General features: G+C 39.6%; 1 protein-coding gene across 1 annotated transcript in view; it reads left to right on the top strand.

Annotated features, from left to right (window-relative positions):
- LOC116852243 (serine protease filzig) overlaps positions 1-25,236 on the top strand; it is a 35,996-nt gene extending 10,760 nt beyond the window's left edge. The window contains exons 2-8 of the mRNA XM_032832404.1: positions 6,118-6,205; positions 15,665-18,063; positions 18,737-19,187; positions 20,191-20,380; positions 21,534-21,799; positions 22,084-22,238; positions 23,698-25,236. Coding sequence (XP_032688295.1) covers positions 6,118-6,205; positions 15,665-18,063; positions 18,737-19,187; positions 20,191-20,380; positions 21,534-21,799; positions 22,084-22,238; positions 23,698-23,859 — 3,711 coding nt within the window. The 3' untranslated portion in view covers positions 23,860-25,236. The remainder of the gene's footprint in view (positions 1-6,117; positions 6,206-15,664; positions 18,064-18,736; positions 19,188-20,190; positions 20,381-21,533; positions 21,800-22,083; positions 22,239-23,697) is intronic.

Here is a 25,236-nt window from a genome sequence, read left to right as displayed (position 1 = left end):
TATATATATATATATATATATATATATATATATATATATATATATACATATATATATTTTTTTTTTTCTTTTTAGCTTTGGAAAAATCCTCTTGTCAAGCTCATGTCATGCGAAATGTAAAATTCGAGTGTAACTCTTAGTAAATTTGTTGCTGCATCCATATAACCGAAAATTCACTTTATTATACGACGCAAATTTAATGGTAAAACAATTCAATACAGTATATTTGCCTCATAAATATAATTAAAAAGAATCCTAAAGCTTCCATCATCGATTGTCTCGCGTCTCGTGATAATCACGCAAGTCTCTATCTGGGAAGGGAACATATGAAAGTAAAAATTCGCACGTCCGATGGTTATTGTTTCGTTTCTCTGGAATTCGTGCTGCCAGTTTCTCTCGCATCGCACAACCTTTTGTTCTCTTCATTTAAGCAAATTAATACTGTGGGGCGGTTTTTAACGGTCGACTAGTTTACTTTAACATATTCGAAATGCGCTCAAATAAAAAGCAGGCGGCGACGCATGGCAGCAATTAAAACGTAAAATGCAAACCCCAGTCGCTCAATACGATTTCGTAACATTTAAAGCAATTAACATAATAATGCGACATTTAATTTAATTAGCATAATCACGCTACGTTTAATCGGCGCCGCATTAATCCGGCCGGATGTTCCGCAGTTTTGGGTTAACAGGCGAGTGGTTTAATAGTCACATCGCTTCTCTCGCGCGTCCGCCGCGTTCAGTTCACTTTAACGGATAGCACTAAAAATCAGAGCGGCACGAACGCACCATTTATACGGCGTCATCGTGTGGCTCTTGCGTCAAAACCATTATTCAGCACAACCGAAGCGTCGCTCGCTGTTTTATTTAAATCCCACGGTAAACCCGTTGTTGCGATTTGTCATAATCAACTCAGATCAAACTCAGATTTGATATCACGTATGCACGCACACGATCTCCATGGGATTCACTTTCTCATAATTCACGCTTATAATCACCGTTGGAATCTCGAAATTCACAAAGAATTTTCCACCATTGCGGAATTCTCTGGCAATCGGCACAACGGTATCTATAATGTCGAAATTTTGCGGCTGAAACACGTGCGTTCCAATTTTTCGGTATTTGGAAATCGTAAGGTACACGTGCTCTCCTCTAACACTTCAATAAATATCATTTCATCATTAACGGAATATTCTTATATATAGCCTCAACGGGATTCCTCTAAAAGGAAAATATTCTAAACTTAGAAAAAATAACTGCGAGATGCTATTTCCTGCAATCCGATATTCTAAGTGAAAACTCTTATCTATTCTAATGCAGTGGACAATTAATCGAAAATGTACACAGAAAAATATTATTCTACTGGTAAAGAAACGATCACTCAGTTTTACTTTCCTTCTTTCAAGTAATTTTTAGAAAAGAATATTTTCTTGATAATAGTCTTAAAATATACGCAGCACAAATTTTAGAAAAACTCATTAGTATGTAGTCAAAAGAAGAATTCTCTTCGCAAGAATATTATAAAACTTTATCTTTAAAAAAGAGTTGGTTCAAATCTATGTAGTAAGCAAACCGGTTTTTTGCTTCAATTTAATATTCTTCATTGAAATGCTAAACTAGGATTTAGAATGTATTTTGAGTAATGGCTTGTCATAAGCTTATGTTAAATTTGCGAATATATAAACTTATGAGGTACTTAAAACAAGTAATATTTACTTGAACGCAGTATGTATTTTTCTGTATACCAAGATATTATAACTTTTTTTCCCTTTTCAATCAAGAGAAATATGTTTGCTTAAAATAGAGCACACTCTTACTAGAAGAAATTTCCACTAAAAACAAGCCTTATACTGTAAAAGATAAAATTTCACTAATTTTAAGAATATTGTGCTTAGAATATTTTCCTTTTGACTTTACAGGAATGGCCTCTTGAAGTCATATGTGTAAGAAAATCTTGTTAACTTCTTGATTATCTTAACTGAATTTCTCAAAAGCTGGCAAAAATTAATTTTCATAAGTTAAGTTTCAGTTAAGTTTTAATATTATTAAAGCTTTATATTATGCTTAGGAATTTCTGAGGTCACAATGTTACAAATATGAAGTCTACATTTTTCAAATTCAAAATTGTAGATTCAAATATGACTGTTAAAGTCGTAATTTTTAAAATTCACCATTGAAAAGAGTGACCTCAAAATACGTTTCAAAATTTTGGTAAAACTTATATTTTTCTCAACTTTACGTTGACTACATTATATTTGTCATTTTAAATTTTGAATTTTAAAGATCACTATTAAATAAAGTAATCACAAAAACTTTTGAATACTCAATTTTTAAAATATTGAACTACCAGAAATATCAAAACGCAAAATTGCGTTTCCGCAATTTGGGCCACTTTTTGTAAACACCGTTATTTTATTGCGTATCCGCTAGTCAAATAGTTAAAGATGAAATTAAACTTCTTTTTTAAAGAGTGAATGCGCCGATTCGACTCGATTTTTGAATGAACACCACATCGAGGGCCACGGCGGGTTTTAATGGGTTATCCAACAAGGCCGCGGGAATGGGACAGAACGGAGGCGAATTGGTATAACTGGGTTACCAGTGCCTTCGTGAACCTGCATTAAAGCGATCAACGGCTGGCCGCTTCTTTCTCTCTCTTTCTTTCTCTATCTCTTTCTTTCTCGCGTCTCCGTTCTCCGCTCATCTCTCACGTTCGTCAAAGAGATGCCTCTGCTCCCCGCCGAACATCTCCGCGGCGACGTTACACCTTCAGGTCCCTCCGATACCCACACTTCGTCCCCGTTCCTCCTCCGCGTCCTGGTCGCGACTATCGCATACGTCGAGCCTGTGACTGACTCTATAACGGGATTCCGGTAACACGCATGCAGTCCGTCTCGTCCGCGCGCGCGAGTGCTCGCGTGTGAGCGTGAACCTCCTCCCGAGAGGAGGAAGAGACAGGTCCAGGGCAATGTTCCTCTTGATTTTTCGAGCGGCGCGTGTGCCGAAGGTCCGTATGATGCAGGCCCCGCGTGAAATTACGTGTCATCCGGGAACGTGCGATTCGGCAAAAGTGAGGAAGGCAGAAGTAGTAGCGTCACCTCGTCTCGGTCTACGTTTAACGATGTCGTTCCGCCTTGGGGTCTTGCCGTGCCCAATGCGGTTCGTCTGGGTTTTAATCTAACTATCGCGGAAAACTCGACTGCAAATCGGAACGGCCACGCGTGCACTGAGAGAGAGAGAGAGAGAGAGAGAGAGAGAAAGAGAGAATTGGTTCAACTAACTAAAATTATAGCTATTTTTGGATCCAAACATACTTTGATTGTTCTAACGTGAAAATGATAGCAGTAACATATATGTAAGATTATTATCACTAATATTATAGTAGAATTTAATTAAAAAATAGTTTTTTGTTTATAGTAATTGGTTTAGTGTAAAGATTCATAGCAATTATATATAGTAACTGGTTATGATTTATAGTGTATAAATTATTTTTCTATGTGATTATGGTTACAAATACCAAACATTTTTTTCTCAGTGTATACTTGTGCTCCTTGTAAATTATAACAGCGCCTGGAACGTTGACTTTTTCGCATCTTGTGTAAATTATTAATAGAGTTACTCACACACATACACACACACATACATACACACCTAGTCATATACCATTGAGCTTTCTTTTTCATGTTCAAGCATAACATGCATAACGTAGAATAAACATGGATCAATAGCTCTTCTGTGTAACGCGTGTGTTATACAGAAGAAGCAACGATCCATGTTTGTGAAATAATCTGGACCTTGGTTAACCCTTCACATATTCGCAGTCTTCATAAAAGACATGAAATTATCAAGCATTGTACTTGTCGGTCCGCGGATCAATGGACTATATAAATAAAAATGGCGAGCCACGCGAGAACCGGGCGTTAAAAGCGATACTGTGCTTCACAATGGAATTAATTTTCATAAAATTGCGCGGCATTTACCTTGAAACCTACTCATGTGATAATTGCATTGAATTTAATTAAAACTGCAATTTACAATTCTATTCGATGTGACACTGCATACTGTGTTATCTTTCGATTTAATACAGCAGTTAATGTTTACTTTGCGCATTGCACTTATCGCAATTTACTGGGCGCATTTACCGTCATTCAACACTCTCTTTAATTAAATCCTAAAAAAACGCGTATGTATATATACGGACGACAAACAAATACACAATATAACGGGTGCGTCGCGGCGAAATGGATATTATTATCAATAGTCGGTAGGGGGCGAACAAGATGTCGATTAAGCGAACCAGCGGTGGGAACTCTCATCATCTCACGACTTCCAGTTTTTCTGGCATACGCGCGAGGCTGATATTCTTGTACCGTTACGAAGGACAAATATGTACGCACCGATCTTGTAACCAGATCTGGAAAGTTACGACTGGCGAGCGATTACCGTATATCGAGACCGAACCAAAAACGACGTGAACTTTGCGCGGCGTCGACCAACATGGCGGTTTATCCATCGTAAATTGCACGAGAGAAAAATAATAACGCGGAATAATAAAGCGGGTGCGTTTCATCTCGATGTAGCGTAACCTTTGTGCCGATATTTTCTGCTTGAATTCATTTGTATTATTGCAAAAGCGAAGAGAGGATAAAAACATGCATCTCTGTCGATGTGTAACTCGATTGTCCAATTACGCGCAATATCGTGAGAGTAATTCCGCCCGCGAAGAGAAAATTGCAACCTGCCGTCTATTTTCTCTCGCGAATACAAGTGCATGTGTATTTTACGTCACCTCTTACATCTCACAGTCGGGTTTAACGCTGAGGAGTACTTTAAGACCGTCGTCGAGCCAAGAGCCATTTTTATAAATAAATTAACGTTAGCTTAAAGCAGAACTGCCTTTAAGCTCGAGGAGAGTTTCTTTTCTTTTCTTTTTAATTCAACGTCACACTAATATCCCCGATAGATTTAATACACTCTGTGTTAGGGATTTAATTCCTACATTGCGCAATCGTTTGCTCGAGTAATTGAGGAGTGACATACGCATAGTCCTCAGTCGCATAATTCTCTCATCCGCATAATGAACAGAGATTCTCAGTCTATTTCTAAAGGACTGAAATAAAGGATTGTCTGGAAATCTATTAAGAGTACTGATTTGTCCGACACTAATCTTGTGGGAATTACCGTACAATTAGTGAGAAATTGCAGCGTACAATTAAAACCACGGTCGCGTGTACATATTGTCTGCATATAGAACGTTCTTAAAAACGTTTCCGCCAAATTTGAACGGCGTATTCCACTAATTGTATTCAGCGACAAAATATCTTACAAATTCAAGTCCATGAGGTAAAATTCAAGGTGCCAATTCTTGGACACTTAATTCTGGATATTCTTATTGTTTTGATTTTTGAATATAAAAATGTTTAAACGTCCAACATATAATATATATGTATATACATATATTCCAGATTAAAAATCTGAATATTCGTATCAAGGTAAAAATGTTAATGTGATTAGGTAAAACCTTGAATATTCTTATTATTTTGGTCTTTAAATACGAAAATATTTAAACGTTCAATATATAAAAAAATATATATATATATATGCATATGTTTTACATATTGAATGTTTAAATATATTTGTATTAAGATAAAAGTACCAATGCCTGGACATGCGCCTAATTCTGGACATTTTTATTGTTTTGCTTCTCAAATACAAATATTTAAATGTTTAACATAAAACATATACACACATAAATATATTCGATATATATATTGCAAGTTTAAGTATTTAACCTAATTCTGGAAATTCTTATTGTTTTGATCTTTAAATATTTAATATAATATATAAACAAATATTTAAACTTTTAATATAAGGTATATGTATATATTCAATACATGTGTATATATCTTTTATACTGAAAATTTAAATATTCGTATTTAAAGATCAAAACAATATAAAGAATATCCGAAATTAGATACGCGACTATTGATACTTTCACCTTTTAAGTGCATCGTCTTTCCGAGTTACATCGCCAGTTGCGAATTAGCAATATATAGATTACCTGTGATAAAAGGCCATTTCTTTTTAATAATTAATATACCAATCTGCTTTATTACAGATGGCTTCTGGAAAAGGTGTCTGTCTACTGTTCGTCCTCCTCACTCTGACATATGTTTCCTCTCATTCGTGGACGCCCCAGAATGAAGGTAATTAGGATAATTGATACTACCCGCATTCTGCTATATTCGCTTGAGCAATTGTTGCTAATAACGTTGAACGATGTTTTATCGCCGGTTGAGCGAGCATTGTCCTCGCGTGCATCGCGGAAAAATAACATACAGCTGAAGTATATCGTAGAATCACAAAGGCCAAAGTAGTCAAACCCCGTAACATACACGGAAAAAAAATATTTGGTTGAATTAACCAAATATCTGGTCGAATATGAACGATCCAGAAATTCTGATTGAAGTAATCCGAATTCTGTTTAAGTTAACAAGATTTTTGGTAGATTAACCAAACGTATTTGATTATTTAACCAGACATGTTTGATTAGTCTACCAAAAATCTTGTTAATTTAAACAGAATTCGGGTTACTTTAATCGGAATTCTGGATCGTTCATATTCGACCAAATATTTGGTTAATTCAACCAAATCTTTTTTTTTCCGTGTAGAAGTTCGCCCTCCTATCGTCGATATCTCCTCCTCTAGACGCACTTCTAACGCACAATAAACCCGTCTCTTCCGCGACGTTGGAGGATGATGAATACACGAGAAAGGCGGAAACAAGACAGACTCGGATTTCTACTTTTACAAATTGTTCTCGCTATGTTAATACGCATGCCGCGGCGCGCGGCTCGCGCCGCAAAATGATACGTTAAAGTAACGACGCTCGGCAGTCATTACTGACACCGAATTCTACTTTCCGTCTTTCTTTGAGGAAAATCGACAACGAGAAGACAAGGAGGAAGCTTTTCGCCGTGCGCCGCTTATTCCGGCCGCGCCGGGGCGTAGACCAGGTGAAATTCGATTTTCTGCCGAGCTGCGCGAATATCGGTGTCGCTCTCAGTCCCTTCCGGCATGCGCGACGAGAGGGAAGGTCAAGGGTCGCCCGGGGAAACCGGTGTCGCGCGAACGAGCGAGCGACATTTCACGTTTCAGCGACGTTGCGTTTTTTTAGGGACCATATTCGCACGACGAATATTGACACCGAATTCTACTTAGGCTTCACCTGCCCTGGAAAGTAGCGGCGGAGACATTCGCTTGTGACGCGCGTGTCCAGATTTTAAGAGACACTTTGACGACGGCTCGCACCGTGTGTACGAGCCACCACAAAACTCTCACACTTTCTTTAGTATGGAGTTTAGAGAGGAAACATAGGGAAAGCAGTTCCAATGGCAATTCAAATGGTAAATTACGGCCGGGATGCCAGCAATTAAATCTCGAAGGACGAGAGCGCAGAAAAGAAAATATTAAAATGGCTTCTGGTTCGTGAGATCAGTTTGAACAGAATTTCAATGTAGCGGGAATTAAATCATTCTTTGAAGACTAACGTGCTAAAGCACTTGACGTTGCGAGGTAGAAATTTGCAGGTCGATGATGGCATTTCACGAGATTATAGAGAATTGCGAATTTCACAAAATTCGTAAATAGGAGGATTCTGCGAATTCTGGGGCGCTCCCCGAGTCGAAGTTTTAGTTCCACTATTTCGCGAATCTGAACCTTCTAATATTCTGTATATTCTGAAAGATTGCTATATGGTAATATACATAGATACTGAAATTCTACTTAGCGCCTCTAAATGGCGGAAAACACGCAAAATGCCACTTGCAGGTTCTAAAGAAGACCTGTCGGCAAAGCTAGTACACTGAGAGAAGAAAGTGGTTGATTGAGTTGAAATTATAGTTATCCCCAACCATACTTTCTGGTTGTTCTAACGCGAAAATGGTAAAGCAACACGCATATAAAACCATCATCACTAATATTATAGTAGAATTTAATAAAAAGAAATGGTTTTCTGGATCATAATTTATAGTAATGATTTCTCTATGTAACATGTAACATGCATATAAGATTATTATCATAAACATTATAGTAGAATTAAATAAAAAATAATTTCTTTAACCATAATTTAATTATTTAACCATAATTAAATTATGGTTCTACCTTGCAATGTCAAGTGCTTTAGCACGTTAGTCTTCAAAGAACGATTTAATTCCCGCTACATTGAAGTTCTGATCTCACGAACCAGAAGGCGTTTCAATGTTTTCTTTTTTGCGCTCTCGTCCTTCGAGATTTAATTTGCTGGTATCCCGGCCGTAATTTAATTATACTTAGCCATAATTTAATTTCTTTAACCATAATAGTAATTATTTCTCTATGTGATTATAGTTACCAAACATTTTCTTTTCAGTATAGATTAAATAGGATCAACAGAAGTTGAATTGAGGTCAAAACAGATATAGGGTTCAGATCAGAACAAGCGTGAAATGGAATATTGAGATATCAAAAAAGTAGTATATCAAAGTTTCGACTCGAGTCTGTGATAACTCGATGACCCGGGAACGTCGACCGCGTCACGTATGAATGTGTCAACGTGTCGCGTGTCTGAAAGAGAGACGCGAGTCTCTCTCGACTCGATGCCCGCGAAGATTATACTCGCGAGCCGTGCCGCATACCGAACGTGCAACCGCATTTGAATGCTCATTAGCGAATGCCGACTTTGCCCTATATCGGAAATTCACCTTTCTCCACTTTCGCGGGTTGATTTGTGTCAAGAGAATTTGTGGCGTGCGTCGCGCGCGCTCGGCATCCGCAGTGACATTTACAGCTCCACGATAATTTATCACGCACGCTTTACGCGCAACGAGACTTGTGCACTTTCGATCCATTTACGTCGTCGAATCTCTCTCGACGGGCCCAATCAAACGTCGCGCACTTTCTCCGAGAGCGCATTTGACGCGCTTCCGCGTGCGTATAGAGTCGTGAATTATGTATATTGACAGTGCAAGAGAGATTCGATTCGCTAGAAATCAAGGTCTCGATCGCGACGGACTCGATGACGCAACCGCGATTTCTCACGGCGCTTGTCGATCAGCCGCATAAAATGCGACCAACTTATCGTGTCTCGCAATCTCATTCTTCGCGAAGCTCGACTATCACTCGCGAATTATCGTGGCAAATTCGAAAGAACGATCGAATCCCGGTATACCGAGGCGACGAAAGGCGGAACGGCAAAGTTCCGGAGCGAAACCAACTTTTGAGTAATCTTCATATTACCCTTGCCGCTTATCCATCTCAAGATGCATCCTGCATACTGCCGGCGCAAAACAGATGCGTGTCGTGGGAAATGCATACGCGGATGCACATAGCTCGGCCGCGGGATTTTAATTATTACTAGTTGCGCCCTGTGCAGCTCACACGTTGCGACACTACGTTGGTTAGGATAATTGACGTGCCGTAATGATGCATATCGCGGTTAGAAATAACGTATTATTTTTTTATACAGGCAAAAAAATATTATTGCACTGCTATATAAAGAAAAGCGATTTACCCGATCTACTTTTCTTCTTTTAAGTAATGGCTATCTGCAACAAACAATATTTTCTTAATAATTGTCTTAAAATACATTCACATCACGAATTTGAGAAAAGTCCATTATCGTGTACTTGAAAGAAGATATTGCAATCTCTTCACAAAAATATTATAAAATGTTATCCAAGAAAAATTTGATTTGACTGAATGTAAATAATAAGCAAACCGGTTTCTTATTTCAATTTAATATTCTTCATTGAAATGTTGTGAATAAACTTGCTAAGAATCAGAATGTATTTTGAATAAATTTTATATTTATGATAATACAAAAAAAATTACGGAATCAAAAATATTTCATTTATTTGATGAATACTAATAACACACTTCTGGTAAAATTAAATATAATTTGTAAAATTAAAATTATACATTTTCCTAAAACTTTGGCTTTTTATGAAAACACAACTGCATTGTTTGTTCTATATCATATATTTAAATAAAATTAATAATATATTATTTGTATTTTTATTATATCAATATTTATGAATTTTATGTTTAAATAATATCAGTATTTAAATAAAAGAATTCAGATTTAATATGTTATTAGTATCTCGCCAAATAATATTTTGGTGTTTTTAGATATCTTTTCTCTTAGTGTGTAGATTTGCAGATATAGAAGCTTACGAAATATCTGGGATAAGTAATATTTGCTTAAATGCGATATTTTTCTGTGTGTATTCTTTTACCGATGCAACACGTATTCCGTCTGAAACATCCGTTTTCCCATGAAAGCAAATAGCTATCGATCAAAATTAATGAACCAACGTCGGCTATATTCCGTTAATCGGCGGCGTCTTTCGGCGTGAAACATGATTTGCATAACGTATAATAAAATATCAGGGCGCGACACATCGGACCCCGTATCAGAACTCTTCGGAGAGGCAACATTATGTGTTCGATTTAACTCACATCAATAATTCGCGAGATCCACGAGCTGACCGAGCTTTCGGCGATCGTGCATCCTTAATGCAGCGTTTCCCGTTTGGAATCCAGCTGCATAATGCATCAAATCGACGGGCGACTGATCTGATGTATGTGACGCTCATCGATTCGTTACGTCACGAAAATTAATGGTGCGTTAAGCGACGATGCTTTCGGAGGCTCGATCGCCGGGGCGGATTGTCACCAACCGGTACTGTCTCACGCGCTCATGCGACGGATGTAATAATATGCGCGTACGAACCACGTAGCCAACCCATATTTCGCGACAATCCCGCGGTTAATCTAAATTGCAAATTTCACTCTCTTTTCCGCGTCGCATAGAAAAGAAAGTAGCTGCATGAGCCGGCGCGCCGAGGGACATACACCAACTTCCCGCGCGCGCGGGAACACCCTGACGTTTTCAGTGCCCATCACGAGAGTAGAGTATTGGCTATTCATCGATTGAAATTCTCCTCGACCAAAATAATCGGCGAATCAGTCATCGAAGTTAACAGATCTTCACACGGAATTACGAGTAATTTAATCGATTGATGAAATTAATTATCACTGTTAAAAAAACTTCATTATTTGATAGCGAAGTTCTTTTATATAACCAAGTTATAAAAATTAATAACTAAATTGATATTACATTTAATAATGCATAGCTATGAAAAGACAAATTGTGATCTATAATGGTGTAATAATAATTTAGAAACAATATAATAAAACGATCTAAATATTTATGAAAAACAATTCTATATAAATTTTTTCATCGTGCAGCTCTCGAAGGTTGGACACCGATTGAGTTACGCGGCTTAACTCAAAGATTGAATAGAAACTAGGATGCCAACACACAAGTTCTTTCGATATATATCTTATGGTTCATGTGGCAATAATTCTATTTAAACCTCATATTAACCGTGTAGTTTAAAATGTTCAAATAATGTAAATTATAAAAAAATTCATATATAGTTGAATTAATCATATATTTAATACAAAAATTTGAAATTCCGCATCATACATAACTTAGAAATCATATTGTGCATTATTAAATATAATAACTCTAATATTTCATAATGTATTATAACATGTCATAACTGAATATAAATACTAAACAGAAAGTTATGTAATATAAGACAGAAAAGTATTAAATTTCATACTTCTATAATTTTATACTAAATGATAAAACATCATAATCATTTTCTAACTAATAATAATATGAATGATAATATAAATAATAATATAAAAAACTTCGCATGATTATAAGTTCTAAAAAAAATTCTTAAATTTACCAGCAAAAATGTTATTATATCTAAAAACTTTTTTAACAGTGCACTAATCAGTATATAATCAATCATACATATTAAAGTATTTAATTAACAATTAATTTTACCATCGATAAAATTATTTGTGTATTGTACGATCAATTCATTTTAATGATTGACTGGCCGATTAGTTCCAAAGAAAATTTCAACCGATTACCTATACGGGACAAATATCTAAAAGATATTTTAGAAAGATCTAAAAAATATCCCATTAGTTTTAGACATCTTTAGAATATCTGAAACATATTTTAAATCTTTATGCTGTTTGGATGATGTCCAATATAAATACTGCATGAGAGAGAACGAGACGAATACCACGTACAGAAAAATATCATTCTATTGTTGAGAAAGGCGATTATTTTCAGTTTACTTTTCCTTTTTGAAGTAATGGTTAACTTCGACAAAGAATATGTTCTTGACAACAGTCTCGAAAATATACTCATTAATCTTAGGAATCACACTGTCATATACTCAGAAGAATTCATTCTCTTTACAAGAATATTATGAAACCTTAAGAAAAAGTTGATTCGATTTCACATAGTAAACATGAAATTTTTTAACCTTTAAAGTCATAAGAATAGAATTCTTATTTTATTTTAACATTCTTGATCGAAGTGATTGAAACTGGCCAGAATACGGAATGTATGATGAACTTGTGATAGATCTGTGAATACATAAACTTATAAAATACTTAAAACAAGTTACATTTGCTTGAAAGCAATATGTATTTTTCGTGACTTCCCCTCGAATTCTACTGGCCGCTGGAACCTATCTATCTTTGTCGAATTTTCTGAACCTAATTCCAATATAATCGCGTTCATCATTGCGTTCATTACCTCTTTTGTTCTGATCTCGTACGACGATCTTCATCGCCGAGTGTCGTCGCGTATTTTCACTATTTTTTAGCATTGCTATTTTTATTATCCCTTACTTTATCGCGTCAATATTTATTTTGTGCGTCATACTATTTTTTTCTTTTCACCTGAGTCTAAGGAGAACTCAAAAGGCGGCCGAGACAGAGAGAAAGAGAGAGAAAGAAAGAGAGAGACGGAAAAGTCTAAAGAACATCCAGGGAATTGGGACGTCTTTTGAGCGATTTCACGACGAGTCTCAGATGCCTTCGTCGCGCCCGGGTACGTGCTGTTTATTTAGGCGAGTGAACGCGGCATACCGATCAGCACAGACTCACGATTCGTAAGAACACGCGCATAGCAAAAATCTGGCACGCCACGAGTCCGTCCAAACAGGCATCGCGAACGGATCGCGGAGTAGGTCATCATATATCGGCAGTGTATAAGAAGGCACGTGCGGAGCCTACATGCTTGCTCGTCTATGCTTTGGTCAGCTGAGCATAACCGGAAAAGATAGCCGCGTATGCGCAGAGCCACACGCGCGGACGCGTGTACATCTTCTTAACCGATGTTTCCTCCGCCGGCATTAACGCGCGATACCGTCGATGGTCCATATTTTCTCACGTGCGAGTGCGCGCGGAAAAAGCGAGGGGAACAAGAGCGAACGTGTTATCGTTAAAATTATCAGGACTATCAGCTAAAGAAGCCATAAACACGATTTGTCGAGGAAATAACTTTCGCACTTCTTCTCTTTCACGATACAAATCCGATGTGTGCAGCCGACTTCGTGGAGTCCGCTCGTATTCTGCCCGTTACGAAATTGCGCGCGATTGCAACATCGTCCCGTCGATGCGGGATCGTTGCAAAATAAACGGCGTTTGTGTATTTTTAGTCCGCCGTGGAAACGGTTATTTAAGCGTCCGCAACTACGGATGCACATTGACGTGTCGATATAAATCTCCGATCGCGCGTGGCCCAATATCCGATTTCTCTTCGAGGGTGAGATGAAATTTGGAGCAGTGTGCGAGAGCTACGCGAATGCGATACTCTTCCACAACCCAAATACCAAACGGAGCGCTCTTCGGGAGCCTCCTCCTCGCATCATGCGACGCGACGTGCCCGCAATAATAATGATTAATTGTAATTATTTATGTGACGGAAATTGCAGCACCTCTCTCTCTCTCTTTCTCTATCTCTCGCTCTTTCTCCATTCTTCTTCGTAGCTTCTCTCGGAATTACAAAGCTCTTCACATGTCGCACGCATAAAAGCGAGCCTGAAAGCTATTATGTTAATCTTGACTTCTAATTTCTTGTAATAAATTGATGTGTACAGTAGACTTTTAATGATTGTAAATAATACCCAGTGTTGGTATTAATTGATTAAAATTTTCTCTGACTAAGCAATAAAAATAATTTCGACTAATGATTTCGAAATTAATTGTTATAATTCTTTTTTATATGATTGATTATTACTAATTAATAATTCATTTCATGATCAATAAAATTATTCATGATCACATGACGATTGATTAATTTGGAGTATTGATTCGCTGAGTATTTCAGTTAAAAAAAATTGTAATCAATTAATGCCCAACACTGACAATACTTTATATCCAGTGTTGTAACGTACCTAGATACATGTATTTTTTTGCAATATCTAGATATTTTTTGTGTATCTATATCTGTATCTAGTTATATTTTTCATTTCAAAATCTGTATCTAGTTACATTTTATCTCATATTTGTATCTAAATTTATTATTTTAGATACAGATACAAAATAAAATACAATTTTGGTGATTTTATATATAACTGTTACTTTTTCACAAAAGACAAAGTTGTTTCCATGGTGTAAGAATATAAGGTGATGCATTCCGGTAGATGTGCAGTAACTACCAATCAGAAAGTTATCACAAATGCGAAAAACTCAATGGCTCTTATCAGACGTAACGTTAGCATCGTATATTTTGTGGTAATTTTCTGATTAGTTCTACACCTACCTCCATGATGCGCAATGAAACACCTTGGCCGCGTTCCGTTTCACGTATATGCATTTATCTACAGTTCACGTCGTATACTGTAGGGAATACGCGCACAATGTGTAAACGGAACGCAACCCTTATATTCTTACACTATGGTTGCTTTATTGGGTGCGTTCAGCGAACTCAACAGTTGCACAACAGTTGAGTAATTCGTCAATGTAATTGGTCTAGATTTAGAGATCTAACAGTAAGAACCAATAATTGTTGATTGCTCACTGAGTGCTTTTTCCGCTGAACGCGCCCATTTGGTGCATTTAGTACTACAACCGCTTACTGAACGTTCAGTGAGCTCTTGTATCCCATTGGCATATTCTTTTAGATATAAAAATATGTACCAATAAAATGTGAGCACTTCGTAATCGAAGTATCTGAAAAGTATCTGAAGAGATTTAGATACATTCTCGAAGTATCTGTATCTACATCTAGTTATTCATATGAAATTCGTATCTGTATCTTCATCTAGCTACACTTTTCTTACTGTATCTATATACTTCAAAACATCTAGCTACTTCAAAACATGTATCTGTTACAACACTGTTTATATCTTTGATTTGAATGAAAAAGCTTTACAATCTTTCATTATAAGCAAGCATATTTCTTTTCAGTTATGAGCTTTTTAGACTTCTTGAGCAAATATATTTCTTTTTCAGTTATCAGTTTTTAGACTTTTTGATTCCTCTAAGCGGAATATTACCAAAATGACTTCGTGCCTCCGTTTCGAATTCCTCTCGTTCTCATCTCATATTTCTTCGTTCCCTTAAAGCAATTCAATAGATTCATATATTCAAATTTAATTAAAATACCATTCAAACGCAATGCTAATGCAATTCAGTCGCGTAATACGAGCGCATAGTGTTTAATATAGAGAAAGAAAAGAGAGAAAAAAAATGAGCAAGTCACGCGTCGCGGAGGTTGACCTTTGACTCTAATTACTTCGCAGGTAGAAAGCTGTTCGGTGGCTACACGATAGTGCCGAAGGTGTGCCGGCCTACGATACCGTCGCGCGTCAAGTCGAGCGAGCCGGCGATATGCATGTTCAATTATGAATGCACGCGGCGCAATGGCGAGGTCGTCGGCGCCTGCATGGACGGCTTCCTCTTCGGTGCGTGCTGCCAATTGCCGCCGAGAAGCCCGGCGAACGGAAACAGCGACTTGCCCGGCACCGAAGAGCTCCTTGGTCTGCACCAGATCGACCACGTACCCGACATACCCATCCTACTGAACCCAGACGGCACGCCAGTCGGCATGTCGGTGCCGCCGAGCGGCGAAATCACGAAGACTGGCAAGCCGAGCGTCTCGAATCACTTGAACGGCGCCGAGACCGCGTACACGAAGATTTCCAGCTCAAATCAGGCCTCGTCGCACGTGGCGCCGAGCAATCCCGAGAAAACGCAGACGCAAGTAGACGTCAGCCAGCTGGTTGAGGACTTCCCGGCGCTTCTGGGCCAGCAGGAGATCATCGACGACCTGCGACTGCCGGGATTACTGACTCATTCGGATTCCAACAACGACATCCAGGACCACCAAGATCCTTCCGCGGTGAATCCGGTCACCACGCTGTTGAGCCCCGATCAGATCTTGCAGATAGCGGACCCAGTGGATCAGCTGCCGGCTCTGTTCTCTCAGGGAATCGGCACGAACAATCATAGCGATCCCGAGACGATACTGCTGAACGAGAACGGCACGATACTGCAGGAGGAGTCGTACAATCCGGACGAGATCTTCCGACCCGCCACTGAAACGTCGGTCGATAAGGTCACGCAGACTGGCGGCAGCACGGGCGTTTGGGTGAAATTCAGCGAGCGACCCGCGTTTCTCACGACCAAGTCGACGCAAGGCATGAAATCGTCCACGACGCCGATGATGACGAAGATGCCCATGGTGACCCATATGTACGCAAACGCGCAGAAACTTACGAGCGACCCGCCCAGCACGCAGCTGGCCATGACCAATAGCTACGAGAAGCTGAGCACGGCTGAGAAGAAAGTATCCACGAGAATAGCGAACGACGCGAGCTCGATGACACTCGAGGTCACCACGCCGATGAGCGCGTCGAGCGTGAACGACGACGAGTTGGTGAAGGTGCCGACCATCATCTACGACATGCCATCCGGTAATAAAAAGAAGGACGACGTGCTGGATAAGGAAGAAATCGCTATCAATCACATCATTACAATCTTGAACGACACGGCACCGAGCCCGGATGTGTCGATGACGCTCCAGGTGCCCAACTCTTCCCCCGTTCAGGGTTGGGTGAGCATCGATGAGATGTCCAAGCCCGCCCACACTAAAATTACTTCTTTAAACTACCGCCTCACAACCCCCGCAAGCCCCTCGACCTTTCCTTACGCATACTACAAGCCCGGCTCGCTACACAGACCATCCTCGACATACTACAATTACGAGCTCGTTCCTACGCCCGGCGCAGAGACCACCTACGCTTCGCATCCGACCTCCAGCAGCCCGTATGTCTCGCGACCTTCCACGCAGACGACCTACGATGCCTCCAGCAGCTTCAGCCAATCTAAACGACCGACAACGAACCCGCCGGCGCCGACGGTGATAGTTCTCGGACCGCTCGGCACGGGATTCACCACAGAGACGACCCAGAAGCCGGTCACGAGGAAGCCCTCAGGCGGTGGCACTAAGCCGATCAAGACCACCCCCGTCAGACCCACGATCGTCAGCACTAAGAAACCTAGCGTGTCCACCACGATCACTCATAACATCAGCACCGTTATCTCCAACGTCGCCAACAACAACGTGGTCTCTACTAGTTACATCAGCGTCAATCTCAAGGAGGGCACCAGCAGCGCGAGACCGAGCGTCGACGTCAGCACCGAGTCAATTCAATCGGTGACCAACACCAAGATCCGACCGAGCACTAGGAAACCCATCTGGACAACGATCTCCTCGTGGTCCAACAAGCCGACGTTCAATCTGAAGCCTTCGGTGCCCAACTTCAGCTGGACGGATGAGAAGCTGACGCCGATCGACCAGATAGTGCTGAAGGACACCACGGACAGTGCCAATCGCGACACCACGAGGTTCACCACCACCTCACCCTGCGACGCCGAGACAGAGAACCCGACAGCGGCGCCCGACGACCTCAGCAACTTCCCGCCCGTGCGTAATCCGAATTTTAACGTTTCCGCGCCGATCTCGCAGCAAGAGAAACCAACGATCGTCGAAACATACAACAACACCGGCTACCCGGACATTGAACTGATTAGTGAGAACGACATTCCGACACCTGCATTTATCGAGGACGATGTTCTCACCAACAAGGTGGACGCCTTCGTTAACAAGATCGTCGAGTCGCTGCAGGGCAATTTCCAGGTATCGCCAACAGATCAGGCTTGTGCCGTAGATCTTTAGATTACGTCTACGCGAATTTTTTACATACTTTCTACGTAATGTATAGACGGTCGTTCTTTTAAATTCAAATCTACATACATAGGAAAATTTTGGTTTTGAATATTTTTGACATATTAATTTTCAAATGAGATTACAACAGCGTTAAATGAAGATATAAGTTACTTGCAAGAATATATTTTATATGATTTTCAACAATAAATATCTGTTCTTATTCAAGAGTAATTTTTACTAATGAAAAGCACAAAATATTGAATTGAGAATATAATGTTCTTTAATATAGAAGAAAAATATAATTATATTTTGTATTTGATATGAAACTATTATAATATTTCAATAAAATAGCAACGCTGTTGAAATTCAAGATTTTAAAATTCTTTTAACAAAATTGTGTATTATCGTCTTATATATGAAACAATGATTGTTAATTTGAATATATTAATTTTAAGTGGATACTAATTTGTTTTCTCCGTGTATTTCAATTGAGATGAATTTCAAGTAACGACCACTAATACAGACATTAAAGAGAGAGTTAATAATATTCAGCCTTGGGAACAAACTGGAGGAACAATCATGGAAAATAACGCGTAGTTATCCGGATTCTTTCGTGACTTTCTTTTCCCGGTTATTTCTTCAGGGTCTAAAGAACGTAGTCTACACCGGCAACAGCACAACAACAACTTTGGCAACACCCGCCAACACCGTAACGAGACGGCCGACAGTCGGAACGAGCAGCACGACGAGGAAACCGACGCGAAGAGCCACGACCAAAGCGCCGTTGTCATCGGTAACAACGAAGAAGCCGTCAGTGAGCACGAAGAGGCCCACTCGTCCCACTCAGAGACCGTCTTCGGCCGAAAAGCCAACGCGGCCCACCAAAGTGACTACTACGAAACTCAAACCGAGCACGTCGCAGAGTATCACAACCAAGAGACCTCAGACAACGACGAAGCGTCCGAAACCGACCAGAAAAGTCACCACCACAACACCGTCCACCAGCACGGAAACGACCGTACTCGAGGAACAGAGTTTGAACGTGACCGAGAGCAGCATCACGGAAGCGAATGCCTCTCCAGATTTTCGGAATCGTAAGTGAACAGTCGACACGCGCGTTTGGAGAACCCAACGACCGACGTGCCAATGTCAGAATCTCATCGTATCATGCGCTGTGCTGTTTTATCGTCTCATTAGTTTTGTAACACCTCCATAATCATTCGCGCAAATATTACACGGAAAAAGAGATATGATGAACATCATCAGAAATATTTAGTTGCGAGCAACATAGTTGCATCACTCCTAGTTATCTTTGTGTGAGGGTAATGTGTATGTATTGTAATGTGTTTGATATGACTCAGTTACTTTGGCATATCATCTGCAGCAATGTAGTCGCGCGTAATCTGATTGTGGTAACCAGAAATCGATCGGGATGACGTTTACCATAGATACACTTTGCTTAAAGCAATCAGGTATCGTCGATGCTGCAACGTCAGTAACTCAGCAATTATTCTGTGGTTGCAGCAACTACATAATCAGTTCATCAATAAAACATGTTCCGTGTTTTACTGTTAAATCTAGTTGGCATAACCAGATTTATGTGTGAGTCAACTGTTTTTCTGTGTAGAATTATTAATGAATGGCAATGACTCTAAATGAGGTAGCAATACTAATTTTTGTAATTAATTCATATATTCAAATTCTGAGCATTCTTACTGTTTTGGTCTTAGATACAAATATTTAAACTTTCAATATAGAAAATATATGTATTCAATATAAATATATATTTTTTTTAATGTTAAAAGCTTAAATATTTATATTTAAAGATCGATACAACAAGAATGCCCAGGATGAGGTATGTGTCCTGACATTGTATTTTTACTTGAACTGTAATAAATTACAATCATTAATTAATCGCCAATTAATCATTAATTAATTAATCATCAATAAGTTGAATTATTAATTATTAATTAATCGCAATTACTAATTAATCGCAATAAATTGAAATTACTAATTGCAGTTATTAATTAATTGCGATAAATTGCGATTAATATCGTAGGCAGTGAGAAATATAGGAAAGATTTTTCGCATCGGCAGAATGCGGCGTAAGACCCCTGATGGAAAGAACGGCGAAGATAGTCGGCGGCAAAGGAGCAAAATTCGGGGAATGGCCATGGCAGGTTTTGGTTCGCGAGGCCACCTGGCTCGGTCTGTTCACGAAGAATAAATGCGGCGGTGTGCTTATCACCGATAAGTACGTGATAACAGCGGCCCATTGTCAACCAGGGTAAGTCGTGAGGATTCATTAAAACATTGGAATCGAAGACTTCAAAAACCATCTGCCTAAATAAATCACTTCTTCACGTTCATTCGCGAGCACTAATATAATTATTTTGTCGTTCGAAGGATCAATTTTAACCCTTAAACGACAAGGGGAGGTGACCTCATTCGGTATATATTTTTAATGTAATACATTAAAACCGTGATATATTTATGCCAAAGTCAGATATTACGCCAAAAAACATTTTTATACAAAGTGTTCTTGTTAAATTATTGTTTATTTATCCTAATATAAATTTTAATATACGAAAGAAAAAAATAAACTCAAAAAATGTTAATGTCATATATGACTATATCTTATTGTTTATATCATACTGATATCGTACCAATATCGGATGTACGAAATTTGTTTTTTATATTGTTTCTATGATGTTTTGATATTGTTATTATGTTGTCAAACGCAGGGCCGATTTTAACGAATCCCGACTTGTAACTACAACTTTATTACATATCACAATGTATAAAAAATTCTTCCTTTTCTTCCTAAATTTGTAGAGTAAATATTACTTTTTGTTTCAATATTTTAGAAATATATATTTATAAATCTATCATAAAAGAGCTCATTACAAACATAAAATTTACTCAAAATGTATTCCTAATTCTAGTAACATTTAATCAGTTTAACATTTCAATCAAGAATATTAAGTTAAAACACGAATTCGGTTTACTTACTACATAGAGTCAAACCAGTCTTTTCTTGGATAATGTTTTGTAATATTCCTGTAGAGCGAATAAAAATTCTTCTTTCGAATGCATGATAATAAGTTGTGTTGAAATTTATGATGAGTATGTTTAAAACTTTTATGAAGAAAATATTCTTGGTCGAAGATAATCATTAGTTAAAGGAAGAAACTGAGTAACCGCTTTTTCTTATATACAATAGAATGATATCCTGTGGAGAGGAAACGCGAAACTACTAAATCTTAGATGATAGACTTTAAATAATAGGTTTTAAAAAACACATTTAAGGCTGTTATCAAGAAAATATTCTTCGAAAACAACCATCACTTAAAGAAAGGAAAGTAAACTCTTCTTTTCGAATAGTCGCTTTTCCCAGCAATAGCTGGAATGCTATTTTTCTGTGTTTGTGTTGTTACCAGCTTCCTGGCATCTTTGGTCGCCGTGTTCGGTGAGTTCGACATCTCGGGCGAGCTGGAGAGCAAACGCAGCGTGACGAAGAACGTGCGCCGCGTGATCGTGAACCGCGGCTACGATCCGGCGACATTCGAGAATGACCTGGCGCTACTCGAGCTGGAGTCACCGGTGCAATTCGACGAGCACATCGTGCCGATCTGCATGCCGGAGGAAGGCATCGACTTCACCGGTCAAACGGCGACGGTGACGGGCTGGGGCCGGCTCAAGTACAGTGCGTATCACTTTTCTCTCCTTCTCTCTCCCTTTCTTTCCCTCCCCAACTTGCCGAAGTCGCACAAGTGTAATAATACGCGTGGCAGAATTTCTCGCGAGACTAGATAGAAAGTACGAAATGGAGCGGGTTAGCATGACGCGAGCGGAGCGACGACTTTCACGGTGACTCTCGCGTGACCTCATCGCGGGTGCGCCGAATTCGGACTCGCCTATTGCGACTTTCCTCTCCGGCGAGATTCGCCATGGTCAAGATCCCCCTAACGGCATCCTCACGTTCGACAGATGGTGGCGTGCCGTCGGTGCTGCAAGAGGTCCAGGTGCCCATAATGGAGAACTCGATGTGCCAGGAGATGTTCCAAACCGCTGGTCACTCAAAACTGATTCTGGATAGCTTCCTTTGCGCCGGATACTCCAACGGCCAGAAAGACTCCTGCGAGGTACTCGCCTGCCCTGACCATTACGCTTCTCAACGCGTCCATTAGCTTATTGCCAGTCTAATTGTAGGGCGATCTTCCGATCCCACGACAAATAACATGTTTGCCCGCGGCTACGCGCGCGATCTACACATTCGGCACTCGCGTTTACGATCTTATCGCGCATTCTACTCATTTTTATGATTTATTATCCCGTGGTGGATTTCATCCTCGACTCCGGAGGGGAATATGGAGTACACTCCATTAGCGGCTGCCTTTTCGATCACGTTAGATAGCATAATCACTTCGTCAACAAGTAAAGAATTTGTATCGTTATGTTTATTTTCGTCTCGTTTTCCAGCTGTCGCTTATTTCGCTGTTTCTTGACTTATTTTATCGCAAACTTTATTTCTCGTTCCCGATAGATCCTTCAGAATATTCTGTCCTTAAAACTTGCGGATACTTGCCACGACCATGTTGGATCATGACGTCAGAAGCGAGAAATAAAACTCTGAAAATTCTTGCCTGGCATTTTCACAGAAAAAGATATTCGATTAAAAGAATACTTGAGATCGCTTGAGTGTTCTTCTCAAGTGCTCAGTAAACTATCCTTTTCACTTAACAGTCGTAAAATCAACGTGATAGAAGCACAAGATAGTTTAAAGAGAAAGATTATATATCACGTTTTACAGTTATTTATTGACTATCGAGGGAAGAAAATTTTTCGGCATTTTACAAGCATATTCAAACGATTTCAAGTGTTCTTTCATACAAATATCTTTTTATTCGAAAATGGCGCGCAACAATTTTGAATGTACGTTTGCTCGCTTCTGCACTGAGAAAAAAATGTTTGACATTTGTAATTATAATCGTGCAAGATTCATCAAAAAAATATTTTTGAAGAATAACATTTTTGTAGTAAGAAAAATATTTTTTGTAAAGAAAAATTTTTCAAGTAGAACAATTTTTGTAGTAAGCGTTACTCTAGCGTTAGTGACAATAATCTTATATGCATGTTGCTACAACTAATTTAAATTTAGAATAATCATAATTTTTTACTAATTAATATTTAGCTATTCCTTTCTTTCAACGTGACGTCATCAACTAAAGAGTTTCACAGCAAAGAATCAGGAGCCTTAGCACTAGAAACACTGAACGGCCATCTTTGATCATTTTCACCTCTAAATTAATATCCTGTTCCTCGTGTAAAAAACAAAATTAAACTATGAATGCTCCAACAGAGCATAGAGATATTTGATGAAAAGTCAGGGGATCTTTCCAAATCCTGTCTCTTAACACAAGAAGCAGGATATTAATTAAATATACGGTTAAAAATGACTGCTTGGTGTTCTAACATTAATTCTCGTTCTTTCATCATTCAAGTGATGGTGAATAGATATCTTAACTAATTTTACTCAACACCGAAATCAGATTCAAAGTGAACGCTGTGTACAGAACGTTAATGAAGCCTTTGTTGTTTCAGGGTGACAGCGGCGGTCCGCTGGTCATGCAACGGCCGGACGGCAGATGGTTCTTAGTCGGGACCGTTTCTCATGGCATAAAATGCGCGGCCCCGTATCTACCGGGTGTGTACATGAGGACGACCTACTTTAAGCCCTGGCTGCACAGCATCACCGGCGTCTGAAGGGGGTCTCGTACTCTTTCGGTCGAGTCGCGTTTTACGCGACGTCACGCGCGAGCGGCACCCGTTTGCCATTCTGTATAAATGTACAAAGGAATACTAATTTATTTCTCCCATTTCCTCGGGTTAGAGCGTGCGAAAGCAATTAAGTAACACGCCTGCGGAGGAAGCCGCAGTGTCAGAGCGCTGTTTGGATTTTTAAATAACAACGAGACAATCTCGCGTCTTCTCCTCGTACGCGCCGTACGTGCGCGCTTTCCTATTAGCGCCACGGAAGCGCCCTTACAACACAAGCAACAACTCACACATCTCGTTCATACAAGCGGCGAGAAAAAGAGACAGAGAGGGGGAGAAAGGAAGAGAGGGAGAGAGAGGCGCGACACGGTGTTCTCGAGTTAATTAAACTTCGAAATAGGATTCCACGCGGAAGTGGAGCCGCGCGCGAGGAAATGCCGGCGCACAACCAGTGGCAACGACGTTGCGCTTATGCGTATCAATGTTTAAACTCGTCCTTACGTGTGCATATGTGTACGTGTGTGCGTGTGTGTATGTGTGTGTGCGCGCATACAGGTACTCTCTCTCACGGAGCCGGAGCTTTGAGGCGGATTCAGGGTGTGTGCGCAGCTGAAGCCCGCGAGTCATGAAGTCGGGTACCCGAGGTCCGAGCGACGGAGTCGTCTGTTTACTCGACGTTCTTCCCACGCGATCGCAGAAGAGGATGCAAATGTAACATACACGGTATCTCGCTATTCGCACCGGTGCTCTGCAAGCAACGAGCCTCTCGCGACGATTTAGAGACGATACACAGAGGAAAAAAATACTAGAAAATTTATTTATGGGTTACTTAAGGTCTATTTCTGTGAAGTGAAGCTCATTTATGTGAAATAAAGTTTGTTCCCGTGAAATAATCTGTATACCGTGCAAATAAATTGTCGAGTATCTCTTTCTCAGTGTATCTCCTCGGCAAGTATCTGTTCAGGCTCACGAGACGGAACTCGACCGCCGGACAGTTTGACCGCGGTCGGAATCCCGACTCCAAGTTTAATGAAGATTCATTCGAATTCACACTGAGATAAAAGCGTCACTGTCCGGAATACGTGCGTGAGCTTTGACGGCGTGTGACCTCGCGCGTTTCATACCCGACACGAATAAATTTCCAGTCACTCCACATTCCCTCCTCGTATTTCACACCTCTGTCTCGTCGACGGGGCGCCGACAATTGTCTCGAACAATTACATTTCGCACCAGCTCCGCGTGCACATACAATATAAGTATATAAAGACGAGCCGCCCAAACCTCTATTTATTATTCTCTCTTTCCCTCTCTTTTCATCTCTCGTTGTTAGACGTTATTTATTAAATACATTTTTTATACGACACA

Source organism: Odontomachus brunneus, unplaced genomic scaffold, assembly GCF_010583005.1.
Source record: "Odontomachus brunneus isolate Ranch 3 - 2012 unplaced genomic scaffold, Obru_v1 Obru_scaffold_208, whole genome shotgun sequence".
Taxonomy (NCBI): Eukaryota; Metazoa; Arthropoda; class Insecta; order Hymenoptera; family Formicidae; genus Odontomachus; species Odontomachus brunneus.
The sequence above is the reverse complement of the archived record's forward strand: the minus strand, read 5'-3'. Positions and strand labels throughout refer to the sequence as shown.